At 33.7% G+C, this 17,880-nt stretch overlaps 6 protein-coding genes across 6 annotated transcripts; 3 read left to right on the plus strand and 3 right to left on the minus strand.

Moving 5' to 3' along the window:
* The first annotated feature begins 157 nt into the window (after window positions 1-157).
* On the plus strand, window positions 158-2,786 carry LOC115623677 (THO complex subunit 5). The gene is made up of 7 exons (XM_030518150.1): window positions 158-282; window positions 453-535; window positions 599-1,405; window positions 1,484-1,599; window positions 1,654-1,741; window positions 1,802-2,338; window positions 2,425-2,786. The coding sequence occupies exons 1-7, from the start codon at window positions 261-263 to the stop codon at window positions 2,665-2,667; spliced, it is 1,896 nt and encodes a 631-aa protein (XP_030374010.1). The 5' UTR covers window positions 158-260; the 3' UTR covers window positions 2,668-2,786.
* LOC115623688 (uncharacterized protein C6orf136 homolog) lies at window positions 2,699-3,784 on the minus strand. The gene is made up of 2 exons (XM_030518162.1): window positions 3,643-3,784; window positions 2,699-3,566 (listed from the first exon to the last, which is right to left on the minus strand). The coding sequence occupies exon 2, from the start codon at window positions 3,550-3,552 to the stop codon at window positions 2,770-2,772; it is 783 nt and encodes a 260-aa protein (XP_030374022.1). The 5' UTR covers window positions 3,553-3,566; window positions 3,643-3,784; the 3' UTR covers window positions 2,699-2,769.
* A 926-nt stretch (window positions 3,785-4,710) lies between these two features.
* Window positions 4,711-9,595, plus strand: LOC115633340 (alpha-catulin). The gene is made up of 6 exons (XM_030530777.1): window positions 4,711-4,790; window positions 5,306-5,486; window positions 5,573-7,065; window positions 7,132-7,446; window positions 7,872-8,078; window positions 9,291-9,595. Exons 1-6 carry the CDS (start codon window positions 4,755-4,757, stop codon window positions 9,414-9,416), a joined length of 2,358 nt encoding a protein of 785 aa, XP_030386637.1. The 5' UTR covers window positions 4,711-4,754; the 3' UTR covers window positions 9,417-9,595.
* A 418-nt stretch (window positions 9,596-10,013) lies between these two features.
* LOC115631293 lies at window positions 10,014-11,706 on the minus strand. Its single transcript, XM_030528045.1, has 4 exons — window positions 11,665-11,706; window positions 10,932-11,125; window positions 10,419-10,498; window positions 10,014-10,309 (listed from the first exon to the last, which is right to left on the minus strand). Exons 1-4 carry the CDS (start codon window positions 11,704-11,706, stop codon window positions 10,014-10,016), a joined length of 612 nt encoding a protein of 203 aa, XP_030383905.1.
* A 615-nt stretch (window positions 11,707-12,321) lies between these two features.
* Window positions 12,322-14,531, minus strand: LOC115625182 (senecionine N-oxygenase). Its single transcript, XM_030520150.1, has 5 exons — window positions 14,301-14,531; window positions 13,445-13,631; window positions 13,204-13,375; window positions 12,605-13,143; window positions 12,322-12,537 (listed from the first exon to the last, which is right to left on the minus strand). Exons 1-5 carry the CDS (start codon window positions 14,489-14,491, stop codon window positions 12,370-12,372), a joined length of 1,257 nt encoding a protein of 418 aa, XP_030376010.1. The 5' UTR covers window positions 14,492-14,531; the 3' UTR covers window positions 12,322-12,369.
* A 1,366-nt stretch (window positions 14,532-15,897) lies between these two features.
* Window positions 15,898-17,880, plus strand: LOC115625192 (stomatin-like protein 2, mitochondrial). Its single transcript, XM_030520162.1, has 7 exons — window positions 15,898-15,995; window positions 16,047-16,145; window positions 16,215-16,422; window positions 16,484-16,683; window positions 16,738-16,882; window positions 16,956-17,071; window positions 17,572-17,880. The coding sequence occupies exons 1-7, from the start codon at window positions 15,954-15,956 to the stop codon at window positions 17,833-17,835; spliced, it is 1,074 nt and encodes a 357-aa protein (XP_030376022.1). The 5' UTR covers window positions 15,898-15,953; the 3' UTR covers window positions 17,836-17,880.

The following is a 17,880-nucleotide window of genomic DNA, read 5'->3' on the forward strand; positions in this document are numbered from 1 at the left end:
AGGAGCAATGCAAGATCCCATTGTGCTCTTATTATTAAACACTTTTAATATTTTTTTATTTTTAACTTTTTAATTTATTACTCAAGTCAATAATATTCAAAGGATAGCGCGCAGTGCGTTTTATTACGTTGTGCAACACTTTCGATATTGATAGTGCATTTAGTAAATAATTGGATATTTATCGTCATATAAGTTCGCATGTTGACATTAAAAAGAATAAAAGTAGAAGTTAAGCAAATTTGTTTAAATAATTGTAGGCTATGGCATCGTCCGAAGAACATGGTGGGTATTGGTATTAATATACACTCGTTGCATACACATTAAATTGAAACACGATATTTATTTATTCATGTGCATATACAAATACAAACGTGTATAGAAATAATGCATGCTATATTATAGTTATTATTGTATACTCTCGTTAATGTTGAACACCTTAAATAAATTTACAGATAACAAAATGGTGGAAGTACTAAATAATCAGTTTGAGAAGCTGCGAGAAGCAATGGATGAAATGTTCGAAATGAAAGCTAACGTATGCTACCAGTAATATAAACCCTTTGTATTGTTTTAATAATCATTAATTATAATATTTCAGGGGCTTAATGTTGAGGGGAAAAGATCTTCTGCTGCTTTGTTGTTTGTAGCTCTGAAGCATTCAAATCGAGAGGTCAAACGAAGTATAAAAGCCGGACGAGATGAATTGCATATGGAGAAGTCCAAGGTGGACCTAAGTCGACTCCAGTTGCAAAATTTGTTGTATGAAGTTAGTCATTTGAAAAAAGAAATTATTCGTTGCAAGAACTTCGGCGCAAAGTTCAATTTGGAGCTACTCTCTGATGAAGAGTATTCTATTAAGTTTCCAAACACCCCCAAAGAACAACCTGAAATGTCTAGCCATAAAAAGCATCTACACCGCTTGGAGTGCGAGTTAAAATTACGAAAGGCTCTTGATTCCCAATACAACATCTTGTTGTCATCCAAGCAGGAACTTTTGCAGGACAACCTCAGCCAGGCCCAGAGGTACACATCGTTTGCTCCTGCACTACGCACGTTGATGGAATCCACTAAACCATTGCACGATGCTTTGCAGCTGTCTCTGGATGTTGAATGGAAACTTGGGACAGTTGTTAAATATCTTCCCAAGCCTTTATATTTGCTTTTCATCAACATGCAATCCCTCCAACGTGTCCTCGATGACTCTTCATTTAAAGCTGAAGTAGTCGGATTTGAAAGTGATGCTCAAATGCAAGAATTGTTAATGGCAAAAGAGCGGGCATCCAAACAGTCGACGAGCGGGGGAGAGCGGCGTCATTTTTTAGACGAAAATAATTCATCTGAAAGTTCGATGGAGAACTTGCAAAACCGAAGTCTGGAACCTCATCCTTTGCATATAAAAGTCATTGTAAGTTACAGATATTTTATCTTAATTTGAAAATGAAAATCAGCCATCCTATATAATTTTGCTCATAATTAATAACAGATTGGAAGCGCAGATAGTCCCTATCATTTATTGCTAATAATACGGTATTGGGGACGACTTAAATGTACAACGGTGCGTGCAGAGTTTTGTTGCTCGAGCAACAATAATCATCAGGGGTAAGAATTACACGCAAAATCTAAATTATTTGTCATTCCAACATTTTCTTGTAGTGATGCCAATTTTGTACAGGACCTCCTTAGACACTTATATCCAAATGATTTGGGTGATGAGATTCCAATCTCAGGAATAGATTATGAGGTACCTATATTAAAAATAATACATTTCGTCCATAATATATTATATGAATATATTAAACAGTTACAGAATTTAAACATGACGTCGGAGGATTGTATGGATTTCTTGATAAAGAATGATTTCGGCTATCCTTATTGTTGGTTACAAAGTATGTGCTCAATACCAACAGTCAATAAGTCGAAACTTTATAAACATGAACTAAATTTGCACAATTGTACCCGTGAGGTTATAACACGTATAAGGAGTCGTTGGAACTCGTGGCTAAAACTAACTCAACAAATACGAGGCCTAACATATAAAGACATTGACCTCTACTCTTTGAAAGAAAATATCTACCCGGCTGGGTTGGCATGTAGCCTTGTCCAATGCACGGCAATCACTTTAGATGAATTCCACCATCAGAATGCTGATGCAATAAATTATATGTCTGATACAAAGTGCATCACATATAGTACATATCGTGCTGTAGTAGTACGTGGCTCTGCCAAAATGGAGTGCTTTATTCAGATACCCAGTAATTACCCTATGGAAATGCCAATTTGGGTATTGAGCATACATTGGAACGGATGTCATACCTCAAAAAATAACTCGGCAATTAAGGTGGGTTAATCAATTTATATATGTATATAACTAATATCTGAATAACAAAAACCTTCCCTTTTTTATATTTATTTATGTTTTCACAGATGATGGAATGTTGGACTAATTCGCTTCAACCCAAACATTTGGATCCTAATGATAATTTCCTTTACGTCCAACTTTTCCGCACAATATATAGTTTTGATATATTCCTTGAAACAGAGGGATCTATGCAAAGCAATATTGAATACAACAAGGAGAAGCCCTATATTAGCGCGTTTGCCAAACGTATTCGGCTGCGTCCATATAGGTACATCAAAAAAGGCTCTGTCTACGCATTTAAGCAATAGCACCCAAAAACAAATAATACAACTATGGTTCTTCCTTTAACAAGACTGGCCATATTAACAGAAACGCAGAGTGGATTTAATTATGCGAATCTAATAAATAAATTAATTATTATTACTAAGCAATGACTGAAAATGTATCTTTTGGGAAGCAGTTGCGGCCAAGGATCCAGTTGGCAACGTTGTGGAGGAGCTGTTGTCCACTGCCTCGCGACTCTCATCTGGCATGACTTTGTCGACGATGTGTTTGCTGATTAGGCCGTCGGAGCCTAGGTAGCAGACGGAAAAGCCATCATACCAAGCTTCTTGGTCATCTAAAACTTGTTTCAGTTCCCAGATTTTGTATTTCCAAAATTGAAACATTACTTTTAGACCAGATATGCCTCGCACTCGCCATCTTATGCGCACTGTGTAGTCTTCAGGATGCTTCGTAATTTTTAATATTTCAAATTTCACATAGGCATACTTTAGATGACCAACGGTCCGTAATATAGCAATTTGTTTGACATAGTGGTAGAGTCCCACTGTGTGCTTGCCAGTGATGTTGTTTTGAAAAATAAGGTTCGGACTGTAAATCGAATAATCAAGCGGTTCCACAAACAATTTGGGCAGTGTGTTTTTGAGCACAGTGAAGACTCTCTCCAAGTCTTCAGGTCTCTTTTCGGTTTCATTGGAGGTCTCTGGACGACTGCTTTCATGTACAGATCTTTTTATAATGCATCTTTGCCCAAATGGATGACTAGTTAATGGAACGTATTCACATATTTCCTGATTTTTTTCATATAAGGACGTTACAGAGCATCGCGTTGCTGCTGTCGAGTACAAACTGTGCCGGGTCATGTTAACCGATAAAGTCCTTAAACTGCGTACGATCTTAGCAAGGGCCATGTCGCTATGTATATCTAAGTAGAAATATTATAATAGGTATGTATGTAGTGTGCATATGAATGTTCTTCAAAACAAATTGTTTTAAGCTACCTGCATGTAGAATCAATGCCGGTGAGGACTTATTTAGGCCCCGAAATCAATCCTGAGCACGTAACACTAATGTCTTAATTTAGCTATACTGCAATATATTGACAATATCCTTAAAAGAATTACGATTACGAACTTCCCATTTCGTGTTTAGGTAACCAAAACAGTCTCGCAGCCCTGGCAAACATGTGTCAAATGTCCAAATATCGATAACCGAAATACCGATACTCTCTACTAAATGAATTCTAATTGGGATAACCGCCAAATAATGGAAAAATACATTTTTCGGTTATATACATATATATTTTTTATACATGCGTTTTAAATTTGTTTTTTTTTAATTTTTTACCATAACAATTGGGCCTTAATTTGTATTCGTCTAGTTATTTTCCCATAATTAAAGTGCAATTAAGTATTTAAGTGAATTTATTCAAAACTAGTCGTTTGACGGTTTCACAACACCAGTATGCCAATGCGCAGAGTTTGGATTTGGCCTGCGCCAAACTAGTATGTACATATATATGTACTATATATACGCACATACAGGGGTGTATCCAGAGGGATAGGTGACCTAAGACTTATCAATCAAATTACACACCTATCGAAAGAACTATAAAATACCTCATGAAATGAATAGTTTCTCTACCTGAAGATGACATAAAAATATTACTTGATGTAACTAACGAAATTGAATTTAATTAAAAAGTACTCCTTCAAAAAAAAATCTGTCTACTGCACTGTGTTCATATATAAACTAAAAAATCGTTGCTACATGCCCAGGCAGTTGCACTCCTGTTTTTTTTATGTAAACACGGTGTTTACCAAAATAAAGTTAAAATTATTTCAAATCAGAAGAATTACTTGATCCTGTGATTGCAGTTAAGAAAAATGTGGTATAAATATTGTTAAATTGAGGCAAGCGTGAACAATGAATATACAAATATATTAAAGGAAAAAGTACCTTTGAGAACACACCTGGATCTTTTGAATGCCTTTTTAATTTCGCTACGTACATTTTCAGGAAAAATCGATAATTATTTAACACATATTTTCAAAACACAACCGAAACCAGAAACAAATTTAATTCCGTTCCGGTAAACACAACATTTTTAAAGATGTATGGCCTAACTCCATCAAAACTAAAGGATAACGTAAGTTCATATCGTCTACTATACACGTATATATTTTACATTTTTGTGGTTGATAAGAAGTGTTTCGCTTTACAGTTTTGCAAGCTCAACTGTTTTATAATTATACGTACATATATATACTTGTATATATAAATCCTGCAGACGGCATTGTGTAAAAAATCAATAAAATACCTTTTATATATCATTTAACATTGATACATTTTGTGCTCTCATGTAATAAGTATATTCACATATAATGATGCGCCTTCAATATTTTGTTAGAATTCAGGTGTCTTTTTTATGCATAAATACGTAGAATATACGTAGATATTCAAATTTTTATATCAATATTTATTCAAGAGCCATTTCCGCAAAATACAATTATTTGGAGAATTTAATATAACTCCAACTCTACGCCAAACGTACCGAATCGGGAAATATTAATCATCCTCCTATTGTTTTCGTGAATAATAGTAAAAGCATATTTTTGTTGTTTATCTGTTTAATTAGTGTATCCAAAATTGGTTTATTTTCAGAATCAGCGCTTTCGACTTCGTGATATTGATAATGAACAAATCATGTCAACTTTTGGAAATATTGGACACTCGTTATGCATAGCTGTTGAGAGGTTTATCACAATTGGAGAAATAATTGCAGAAGAAAATGTTGATATTAAGGGAGATATGTATGAAGCCGCTAAAGAAGCTAGAGATGCTGGTGTGTACGATTTTTGTAATCTTCTTTTGATCACTTCAAAGCCGACATATGCAGTGAAATATATTTTGTGATTTTCTTATTTACAGGCAAATCTATTGAACGGCTATGTGATATTTCGCCCATAACTGGTATGGAACTTCGCCATCAAATAGAGCCATTGAAAGACTATGGTGCCATTATATTAGCCGCACGTTCTCTTCTTTCATCAGTAACGAGAATACTGTTGCTGGTAGACATTATAGTGGTAAAAAAATTGTTAACAGCTAAAAAGCGAGCCTCTGAAAGTTTAGAAAAATTGGAGTCTGTTATGAACTTCACAGAATTTGTAAGAGCTTTCTCCGTTTTTGGAACGGAAATGATTGAACTAGCTTATCTCACCGGGCACCATCGGGGGTCATTTAAAGAGGAAAGACGACGGGCCCAAATGTTCTCTGCCCGACAAATACTAGAAAAATCGATTTCTATACTTTTGACATCATCTAAAAATAGTTTGATACATAGTGATTGTGTGATTGTGAAAGAGAACCGAGACACGGTTTTTTGTCAGATAAGACGAGCGATGGATCTCATACATTTCGTAGTAAAAGATAGTATCTTTGATTCTTCAAAGCATATGCCCTTCGATAAGCCACGGAATAATCCAAATTATGAGAATGAAAGCATCTATACTACAATAAAACGAATTATAAACCTTATTCAGAACTATAAAGTAAAAAATAATCAATTCCAAATGAATAATGAAGGCAACAACAATTCTGATGCTTACTATAACCTATTTGACGACGAGCTTTGGAAAAGTGATAACTATTATGAAGACAAGAATTTAGCCCCAATTGTCGGTGGCCGTTTAACTAACAATACGAATTACAGAAAATATTCCGGCTATGAGGGCATGGACCTGAGGGAAGAGCTTTCATTAGCATTTGACAAACTATTCGAGAAGGTTCATGATTTTACAGACTCACCGTACATAAGTCATGAGCACCGGAAAAATATACTCACCAATTGCGATAACTGCAAGATCGAGTTCAGTATGTATATAAATAATTTAATAAAGGATCAGCATGAAAACGTTGGAGCTGGAATGCAGGCGAAGGAGAGTGACGCCGAAATCGGAATGTTGAGTTGCTTGGAGGAACTGTGTAAACAGCTTGTGATCTCAGTGTCCAGCCAAGTGGCAGACTTTAATGAATCTCTGAAATTATGCACAAAACTTGTGAAATCCTTTCACGTCCTGGCAACGACGCACGACCTTGATAATCTAAATCAGCAATCAACTAAGTTTCACGATTGTTGTGACCACATTTTCGACATCTGCAAACTATTACAACATATTGCACCTACGGAAAGACTGCAAGTGCAAGCGAAATGCTTAGCCATTAACTTAAGAATATACGGTCCACAGGTGTTTATCGCTGCGAAAATACTTTGGAAATACACAAACAGCAGCGCAGCAAATGAAAATTTTGAATCATTCTCTGAAATGTGGAAGTGGTTGACGGCCGAGATATCTATGATTGCGAAAAAGATTTTTGTATCAGTCAACACCCCCAAAACTGAACGAGAAAATCAAATTGAAGTAAGTTGATGTTACTATAAACGCTTACATATGAACAATCCTATGTATATTTAACTCTTGTTATAGAAATGTGAATCAACAATAAAAGCCTCAAAATCCTACGTACCTGGAACAGAAGAAGGAGAGTTGGGGGAGTATTCTGGCATAGACAGTAAAAACAATGGAGACAGCACATATCAATCTAAATGGAGTGAAGACTTATCGGATGACAACGATATATTGAAACGAGCCAAAAACATGTCAGCAATGGCGTTTCTAATGTATCAGTTCACCAAAGGAAGCGGTACCTTAAGGACAACACAGGATCTGTTTACACAAGCGGAATATTTTGCCGAGGAAGCAAATCGACTTTACAAAGTTCTCCGGCATTTTTCATACCAAGTATGTATCTATTAAACAAGCAAACATATTTAAGAAAATGCAAAATTTCAAAATATTATAATAATAATAAACAATTTCTTATTAAATTATTTATCATTTAGTATGTATTTCATTACTTATTCATTTTTGTGCTTGTCAGGATCATTGAACTGAGCCAACTAGACATTAATTGTTTTAAATAGTATGACTTTTAATTGAAGTGAGAGCATTTTTTATAAAGAACGCGGTTGTAGACCTTGAGGTAGTGTTTAATATTTATATTAGTATTCATTTTTAGTCGAATTTTATTTTATTTATTTAAAGAATATTCTTTTGAATTAATTTGTCTTACTGTTGGTATATCGAATAAAATCCATTTAAAATTCCTTTTATGATTATTTAAACTAAATAGATTTTTAAATTTTACTTACATTTATTTGTTTCAGGTACCAGCAAGTGACAACAAAAAGGATCTCCTGGGTATATTAGACAGAGTACCGACATTTGTCCAAGCACTCCAATTCACTGTGAAAGATCATACAGTTGGGAAAGCCGCCACTTTTGTTAAGGTCGATCATGTCATTCGGGAAACAAAAAACCTCATGAACGTAATAAATAAAGTAGTTTCTAAGTGCTTTGAGTGTGCAAACAAGGTAAATATATTGATATTCTTATTATTATACAGCTAGAGAGATTTATAAGGCATGTTGGTTGATTTGGGCTCGCTTGTTTTTCGGTCGCGAATATAAATAGTCTTTGATCCCTAAATTATGAACATTGGTCTGATTTGACTATATCGCTATAATAAGATATGAATAATAGTGCAATGGTACGCCATTTATATATTTTTTAAAGATTTTTTATTGTAATGTCTAAGAATTCGGTTAACTCCTTCGTTAGTAATATCGCCAGAAAATTCATTTTTTCAGTATACTACTTGTATACAGTATATTTGATCAATATATATATCAACAGGTTTCATGATATTATAGTTTTAGAAGACTTTATTTTAGTTTGTGTTTTGGGCTTATATTTAATTGTGTGTATTTTAATTATACTATAATGTGTTAAACCAGAAATGGGTGGAAACATCGTAACGAAATCATATCCAGCAACTCAAATTACCGCTATAGGAGCAATACGTAATTTATAATCGAAGGTAAAAGAACCGATTAAATTATGAACATCACTTTTGGCACACTGATTCATTGTTTCAAGTATGCAAGCCAGATGAAAAACAAAACATCAGCATCCCAACATATGCATATATAGTTGTCCAGTCCTAAATATCACAGATCATTTTTAATAATCTAAGTTCAATAATAAGATATGTTGTCTTATTATTAAAAATGTGTATAAGATATGTAAAGCAATGAGGAAAGAGTGAAAACGGTTTTGGGAATAATTTTCAAGGTTCTGATAATTAAAATACAAGTGGTAATGTATTTCGAAAAGTGTTTGTCCTGCCTTTACTTTTTAGTTAATTTTTAAATGCTCTTATAATAATTTCACTTAGTTGAAATACGTACATTTTTTTTTTCAAAAAGGTAAGAAGGTTACGAAGATTACAACTTAGAGAAGTGATTGAATGAAATCAGGCGGAGCGTTTGATAAAAGTTAATGAATAAGTCTTATTGTTCTTATCGTCAAACCTTAATTTCATGCCAATCATATAAATTAAACCAATTGTAATATCCTTTCTATGTGTACCTGTGTCCACGTTATGTATGTGTATATACTTGTATGTATGTATACATGTACGTATAACAGCACTTATAACCATTTTTAAATCATTAAGCAAAACAAAAAAGTTTATATGTACTAGTATGAACCAATATAAAAACATTTATCTTCTATTCTTCCAGTACAAATTAAATTTAACAGGTATCACCGGTGGACTTACATCTGGTTCGGTTCGGGGAGATGATAACGTCGCTGGTGGAATGTGTGACTCCAAGGGCACGACGAGTAGCAGTGAGGGGAGTATGTGACATTACGGGATGGCTCGAAGAGCCAAGGGTGATGCAAGGCGTACAAGAGTATCATTTTTATTATTCTGATTCTATATGTTTTTTGGTTTTGTGTGTGTACCAATAATCAGACTTAATCTTTGTAACATGACATTTTGTGTAAAAAGTATTTTATTAAATTGTAAGAACCTTAAAAATATTAAAACAACAAATGTTATTAATAGAAAAAATCGAATATTTATTACCTTTTTATAAGGGTAAAACCAATGTCGACTTATTTTTTTTTATACATACGGTGAGCAAAAAAGCGTTTTAGGTTAAAAGGGTTTAATTTACTTGTCTGCTTTATGCTTCTTTCCATGCCTAGACCTACACCATTACATTTTTTAAGCAATTTCAAAAACAGCATCCCATCATGTTATAAAAATGTTTGAAATCTTCAGAAATGTTTGTTCATACCATTGAATACTATGGATGCTCCCTTTTGTTTCAAAGAATAAAATATTAAAAAATCCGAACTCTCTCTCAAATGTTTGAATATTGCATTGGATTTGTTTTCTTCTATGAACCGAAAGATTTTATATGTAGAGTAATTCAATGAATTTGTAAACTTGGGATTTACAAGTCCGTTCGTAAATAGCGTTTTTCATGCTTTTTTATGGTCTGTCCTAGAGAAGATGAATCGTGTGGTCGACAGCAAATGGTTTCTTCCACTGTTGATAACTTCGGTGACGATATTGCTGAGAACATGTCGGTTTGTGCAATTGCATTTTTAAAACCTTTGTTATTGGTTTTGAAAAATAATAGGTCCAGAAGAAACAAGATGGCGCAAAAAAATGAGAGCCCGCCAAGTACAAATGCGTAATGCAAAATATCATCAGGTAATTGCTCCACCGTGGATAAAATTAAAAGTCCTGAAAAAGAACAATTACACAATTGTAAGATGTTTAAGATAAAGCGATTGGGATAATTTTTTTTGTTTGATAAATATACATGTGTTTAATTTAACGGAACAATAGTTACCTACTATGGTGAAAAAGAGAACTCCCAAGCAAAGAAATATATTTTCGCAGGTATGATAATTTGCGTTCTTTTGAACAAACCTGAAAGTATTGATTTAAAATATAAATACATAATACAAAGATACATTTTTACATAGGATCAGTATGACGATACGAATCCAAATGGCGACATCCGTCTGTTTGAAACAGCAATCACCAAGGGTGTAGTTGGGGGGAGGGGGGGGGGGCGTGGCAGGGTTGGCCATTACCCCACCCGATCAAAAATTGTGCCATATAAAGTCGACCATACGTCCATTATTATGACGCATTATTTCGCCTTAAAATGGATCTGAGTTGGATTTGTTGAAGTTTTTTCATTGATCATATGCATTAGTTATTTTTTAAATGCGTCATGCATTACTTAATCAAAATTTTAATTAACAGAGACATGGATAATTATACCAACATTATTATGGATATAAATAGATGCTACTTATTTCTTTATTTTTGAATTGTTTGTTATACAAAAATGTACCTTGTAACCAACAAGACTGATGTAATAAAAGTGTATCCCACGAATGTCAATGTGCTGAATTCATCGGCATCTTTCGACCATGCAATTGAGTTTAAAAGAATCCATTCCGTAGAAAATTTCTTGTTTCTTGTATATACCCTTTCAGAATGCTTATCTGATATTTTTTTGGTTATCACAGCGGCCACACACGCTATCTAATAAAAGAAATTACATCACATATTAGATTAAAAATTTGTATGAAAGTTGCAACTCAACGTTTTATATCGTTTACACAATTTATGAAGATAATTTACACAACTATGAAAACTACTCCATAAAAAAGAAGTTGACTTTTTTCCACCACTTTTCATAAATAAAGGTTTATGAAATGCTGGAAATATTTCTCTTACAAATTCATTTTAGTTTAGAATGTGCATATAATTTTAAATGTAACAATTACAATTGACGACCAAATTTAATAAATGTAAGGCTCTTATAAGTTCCTTAGATCAGTCACTCTTCACAATTAGATCAAATTCAAAATTTCGGTAATCAACTAATAAAGAAAAATTTAAAGCACCGTTTTATTTATAAAATATTTGATTTATATCCACAGTTTACAAAAAAATAATATAAATAAGAAAAGAATAAAGGCGTGGTTCGTTAAACTTCTAATTATTAAATGAAAACATTAATAATGCCTAATATTCCTTCAAATGAAACACAGAAATTTTGTCTTAAACTAAATACTTGCAAGTTGGATAATTTTCAAAAGAATACAGATCGCAGTTTTCATTGTGATTTTTAATTGATGAATATAAATTAATTAATATAAAATTTACTGCATTGTGATCACAAAGAAAGACATTTATGTGGGTGGGAATTGGGTTTTGCATGGTCTTTTATATTCAACGCTACACAGGCTGAAAAAAAGTATAAATTTTTATGAGAGATTTAACAGACAACTTGCAATTGCTCATTCACAATAAAATTCATGTTGAATAGTATTTTTAAAGCTTTTTTTGAGTTGAAAGTATAAATGGCAGCTGCATTGTTTTTTTATAGTTTTTTGGATATTAATAATTTGTTAATATAAAGACGGATGGTTTTTTACGCAGTAAGATATCTGACAGTATCATAATTTATCAACATATTTTTTTAGTTTTAATCTTAAAAATATATTAATACGAGGTATGAAAATCTTTAATGTTTGATAAGAAATACTCTCGATTTACTTACTGAAGCTTGTCTTTTTCATAACATATTTGGTTCCTGATGATTAATCATACATATGTAATCAGTTTTCTTTGAGTTTGGCGACCTTTTATTTTCAATCTTTGAAATCTCATATCACTACAACAACATTATTTTATGTCTTAGCAAATCATTTTTATTGAAAATATTTTAGATATTTGTATATAGAACGTATTTAGAGAGATACATTTTATTTAAAAATAGACTAATTTATTTTTATAAAAGTTTCCTCATCAATTAATTTAAATATATCCTCGCGAAATGTTAGCAAATTCTCATTGAAGCAATTACTGCTTTCATTGTGTAATTTGGTCATGACAGGTGGAATGGTTTTTATTTGAGCAGTTTTTGCCAAGTCGTTGAAATAATGCAACTAAAAAAATCAAAAAGATAATTTATTTAATTTGATTAGTGTAATAAGTATTACTAACGAGGCGTACCTGATCGGGGCCGAGCATGTGGGCGTGACGCTTCTTAAGTCCTTTTTTCCAGCGTCTGTTCATTTCAAGATCAGTATCAGCTAGCATCTCCTCTGTAGATGGCAACTTATTATTTCCAGAAAAGTAACTCAATACAAACCGAGCTTGAATGTCCATCATTTGAGCAGCGCAGACATAAAATGGCAAGCCAATTAATGCCATTGATGGGTTCCGTATGTTAATGCAATGTTTGTAAAGTTCCTGTACATAATTATCTTCAACGAATATTCCACAATTCACGCTGAGGAAGGGAAAAGCATATTTATATCCGGTGCAGAAAAATATAGTATCAAATTCTTCGTAAGAGTTATCCGATGTAAAATAGGCACCCTTCTCATCAAATTCTTTCACATCAGACTTTTGGTAGACGTTGTCAAAGAACTTTGTTTTTGATATTCCCTTTAAATGATGACTAAGTGTAACTCGACGAGCGGAATGCGATATTATATTTGCCAGGTCCATCCCACTTGGTCCTGCGCCAATAACCAAAACGGATTGACCTTTTAGAGAGAAATACATAATTAAATCTGTTCAGCTGTTTTAAACCATCTTTTACTCGCCTTTAAATATATCACTGGTTCGAAAATCATGACTATGCAGATAGTTTCCCTTAAAAAGGTGTGCATTGGGAATATTCGCATACATTGGTGTATGGTAATGACCATTTGCTACCATTATCTTGTCAAAATTATGTATTTCAACGTTACTTGTCAAAAGATCTTTCACAATTACCTGAAATTAACCAAATGTTTACCAAAAGTGAATGTGAAACTAATGGATACGCATTCGCATATTACTTACTTGCCACTTTTTCTGCTTATATAAGATTCTAACCACATATGAATTGAACTTTATATACTGTCGTATATTATAGTAATCAGCATACTGGTTCAAAAAATCGCAAATGCTTTGTGAAGGCACATACGATTCTGCGACATCTCCAATTTTAAAATCTGGAAATCCCATTATCTCTTTCGGTAAATTAGACCTAGAATGCGAATTAATTTCTTTGAAATTGAAGAAAAAGCAATAAACAAAATATAATGAAAAACATTGATCTATTATTGATTTATTCGAGACTCGAACTCACATATGTATAGGGTGTATGACTGCACATTTGCATCGGTATTGTGTCTTTGTGCATCAGAAAAAAAACTTGCACTGCGTACACATACTATAAGACATCTTCAGTGCAGAATTTGGTGGCCTAAGCCCTTATACTCTTTGAGATATAGTTGCTTATACGGACTGTCTGACAGACGGATAGACAGACCTAAATCGACTCGTCTTGTCATGCTGATCATGAATATAAATATGCATATACTTCGTATAATCTAAAACGCCGCCTTCTGCCTGTTACATTTTTTATATTGAACAAACATAATAAGTATCCTCGTTACATTTTTTATATTGAACAAACTTAATAAGTATCCTCATGTACCTTTCATCTACAGTGTACAAATATACGACCAATCTAATAATCTACAACTTGAATGTGTGTCATGGATTATGTGCCATTACTTTCGTACGTACATACATACATACTTGTAGATAAGGGGTCTCTGTGTCAAGTACTTCAGAGATAATGTAAATTAATAAAAAAAGCAGCATCTGCGATTGGAAAATATGAGCGCCTTTTAATTTTCTTATAGCTCACCTTAAATTAGCATACATACTGCTATGTACATCGATTCCATTAATTGTTCCAACATTTTCATTATACACCCAGGTGCCTCCGACACAGTTCGAAGCTTCAAATATCGTAGGCTCCAAATCGTGCGCCTTTGCATGACGAGCACAGCAAAGACCCGCCGTACCAGCCCCAATAATGCACACACTAACACCCATTTTTTTAAATTCCAAACAAATTTTGAATTGAAAACGATTTACTTCTAAGTCGTCTCGCCCACTGATTCACAATGAGACGTATGCATATGAGCACTGATTACCTTTCTCTCGTTGCATTTGCAGTTCGAAAAATGTGCATACTGATCTCAGCTGCTACTACATACATACTCGGGATTTAACATACACACATACATATATGCAGAGGAAGATAGTATTACATACTAAAAAAAATGCGAACAAACGAGGGCTGTTTCACCTTGTTCTTGTTTCTACTTATAGGTACGATAGATTCATCCATATACCACAACCGGCTTTTATGGTTAACAGCAACTTACTGACTAAAGGTATCCCCAAAATTTCGTTTTTTTTATCCTGTACCCAAAAAGTATGAAGCGTACATAATGTTTTTCCAAATAAGTAAAAGGAAACATATCTTAATCTTCTTTGCGAGACCAATTGACCAATCCTGAACATCAGTCCGCCAGTCTGGATAAACCCCAGGGTCGCGGAAACAACAACCCAGATGACCAAACTGGGTAAGCAGACTCCTAATTAAACCTCCGCAACGCGAGATTATTTTATTTGTACTATATGTAACCTTTTTTCTATTTTATACCCACAACTCCGCAGCTACAGAAACTTCTTTTTACACCTGATATTTTTATACTTCTCTTTCGGTTAGTACTGAGAAAAGTTCTGAAAGCAAAAGCTCTACGCCGTCGGACTCCCTCGACCGTAACATTCTCTATTGTTTTTGGTTTAATATGTATAATTAATTAATTCTATTAAAACAAAATATTAAAACTATGAATATTACATTTTTTTTCAAATTTATTAATTAAATGCTTTGGTTCCAGTAATTATTCTAATTAATTTTCTATTTAGTTCAAAATCTGCATTATAATCTTTCTTGGATATGTATTTGACTCATTTGAAACTCAATTTATGCCACAAATCATATTGTTTTTTCGGACATATTGCATAGAATTTGTTAGACAAGAGCAATGGAATTATGGAATTCTGTGTACTCGCATCTTTCTTGATCTTGGAGATCCTATAATCGATAAATGTACTAATGCCGCACCATTCGAAAAAGTTAAAAATGATTGACTGACAGCAACAAAAAACAAATCGAATAAGAACATTTTCGATCAAAATTTCTTGAGCTTATAGTTAAGTTGAATATTCATTTTATATTCGACATATTTTAATATCCCTTCCAGGAAGCTACAGCCGTATTGCAATGATTCGCAAATACTTAACATATATAATGTACTTGACCGCTTTTATACAAATTTTGGATTTTTCTCCAAAATGTTTAATTTACTTATCGATACATCAAATGAATACTTCAAATTTTACGCTAAGTCACCCTGTAACTAGTTGAACATATGATGTTTTCATCATAGTATTTGGTCTGCATTGTAGAACAAAAAGGCGCTATTAAAAATATCCAGACACGATGTCGAGGCTCTTACTATCTGCACGAAGATTAATTCCGCAGGTCAGAAGTGTTTATAATGAGTAAATACAAAATATTAAATTTTTCTTACAGCAAGATTTTTTGCTTGCCGGCTCGTGCACAGCCACGCAATCCCGTGGAAAGGCCTCTACCCCCATGAACTCCATTGTTATGTTTGTACCCCAGCAAGAGGTATGTATATACTAATATTGGATAACAACTAGTTTAAACTGAGAGATTAAACATTTTCGCTCGGAGTAGGCGTGGGTAGTGGAGCGTATGGGCCGGTTTCATAGAATCCTTGATCCCGGTTTAAATATATTAGTTCCCGTTATGGATAAAATCAAATATGTACAAAGCTTGAAGGAAATTGCGATAGATGTTCCAAAGCAGAGCGCCATTACATCTGACAACGTCACGCTTAGCATTGACGGTGTGCTTTATCTACGAATCATTGATCCGTACAGAGGTTTGTGCAAATTTCTTCATACGCCTTGAAACAATAATGTCTACCGTTTCATTATTTTTAGCTTCTTATGGCGTGGAAGACCCAGAGTTTGCCATAACTCAACTTGCTCAGACGACAATGCGGTCCGAGCTAGGCAAAATGTCATTAGATAAAGTTTTTCGAGAAAGAGAATCCCTGAACGTAAGCATTGTTGATTCTATAAATAAGGCGAGTGAAGCTTGGGGCATTGCCTGTTTACGATATGAAATAAGAGATATTCGTGTGAGTATATTGGACATTGCGGCAAATCGGCATATCCTAAGTCATATTTATTAGCTTCCTACACGAGTTCACGAGGCAATGCAAATGCAAGTAGAAGCCGAGAGGAGGAAAAGAGCTGCAATCTTAGAGTCCGAAGGTGTTCGTGAAGCGGAAATTAACATCGCAGAAGGCAAACGGAAGTCCAGGATTCTTGCATCTGGTATGTGCTTGCTATATGATATTGGATAGCATTTTATTCTTAAACTTCATTGTGGATCGGTTTGTTATTTTAGAAGCAGAACGGCAAGAGCATATAAACAAGGCAAGCGGTGAGGCTGCTGCTATGATTGCTGTCGCAGATGCTAGGGCTCGTAGCTTGCAAGCAATTGCAAAATCATTGGCACATATCGTAAGTAAAATTTATGTAAACCAAATAGTGTAAGCTACTGGTAGTAATTATATAGTAAAAGTAATAATCCAATAGTAATTATATAATCATAAAATATCCTTATGTGCATATTTTGATTTTCCATAGTATTTAAAAAAAAAAAAATTAAACTAAGAATACTTTGGTCAAGTGCACCGATTTTGTAAATCTATTTTCATATTATTATTATTTTTTTACACAAAAAAAATCTATATGATGACGACTACTATCAATCGAATATTGAGATTGAGTTGTGAGTTAACCATGATTAATACAATTAAGCCCTAACCCTTTATTCACCAGGCTTTAACTGTTGCGATCTTTTTAATTTTATGTATTTACTGAATTGAACGCAAAGTGTGATTTTAAAACACAAATGAACAATGCATAATCTATAGATATATTTCCATGCTCAAGTTCATCGGTATTCGCTGTAATTTGATAATCCCTAATTGTTATTATTTTTCTCTTTTAAATTATAGGATGGGAAAAACGCTGCTTCTTTAACGTTGGCTGAACAATACATCGAAGCATTTAAAAAACTGGCAAAATCAAACAATACCATGATCTTGCCATCAAATCCAGGAGATGTGACCGGATTCGTGGCCCAAGCGCTTGCAGTGTACAATCAGGTCTCCAATTCAGCCCAGCACTCCATCGAGTCTTCGTCCCAAGTGCCCAACTGCTTAGATAATAAAGTCGATTTGATTGAAGAAAAGAAAAGTGCAAAAATGAATGTTGAATAAAATGTGAACAAAAAAGTAGCAGTCACATATTTAACATGAAAAGAT

The sequence above is a fragment of the Scaptodrosophila lebanonensis genome, unplaced genomic scaffold (genome assembly GCF_003285725.1).
Source record: "Scaptodrosophila lebanonensis strain 11010-0011.00,11010-0021.00 unplaced genomic scaffold, SlebRS2 tig00000001-arrow-pilon, whole genome shotgun sequence".
Taxonomy (NCBI): domain Eukaryota; kingdom Metazoa; phylum Arthropoda; class Insecta; order Diptera; family Drosophilidae; genus Scaptodrosophila; species Scaptodrosophila lebanonensis.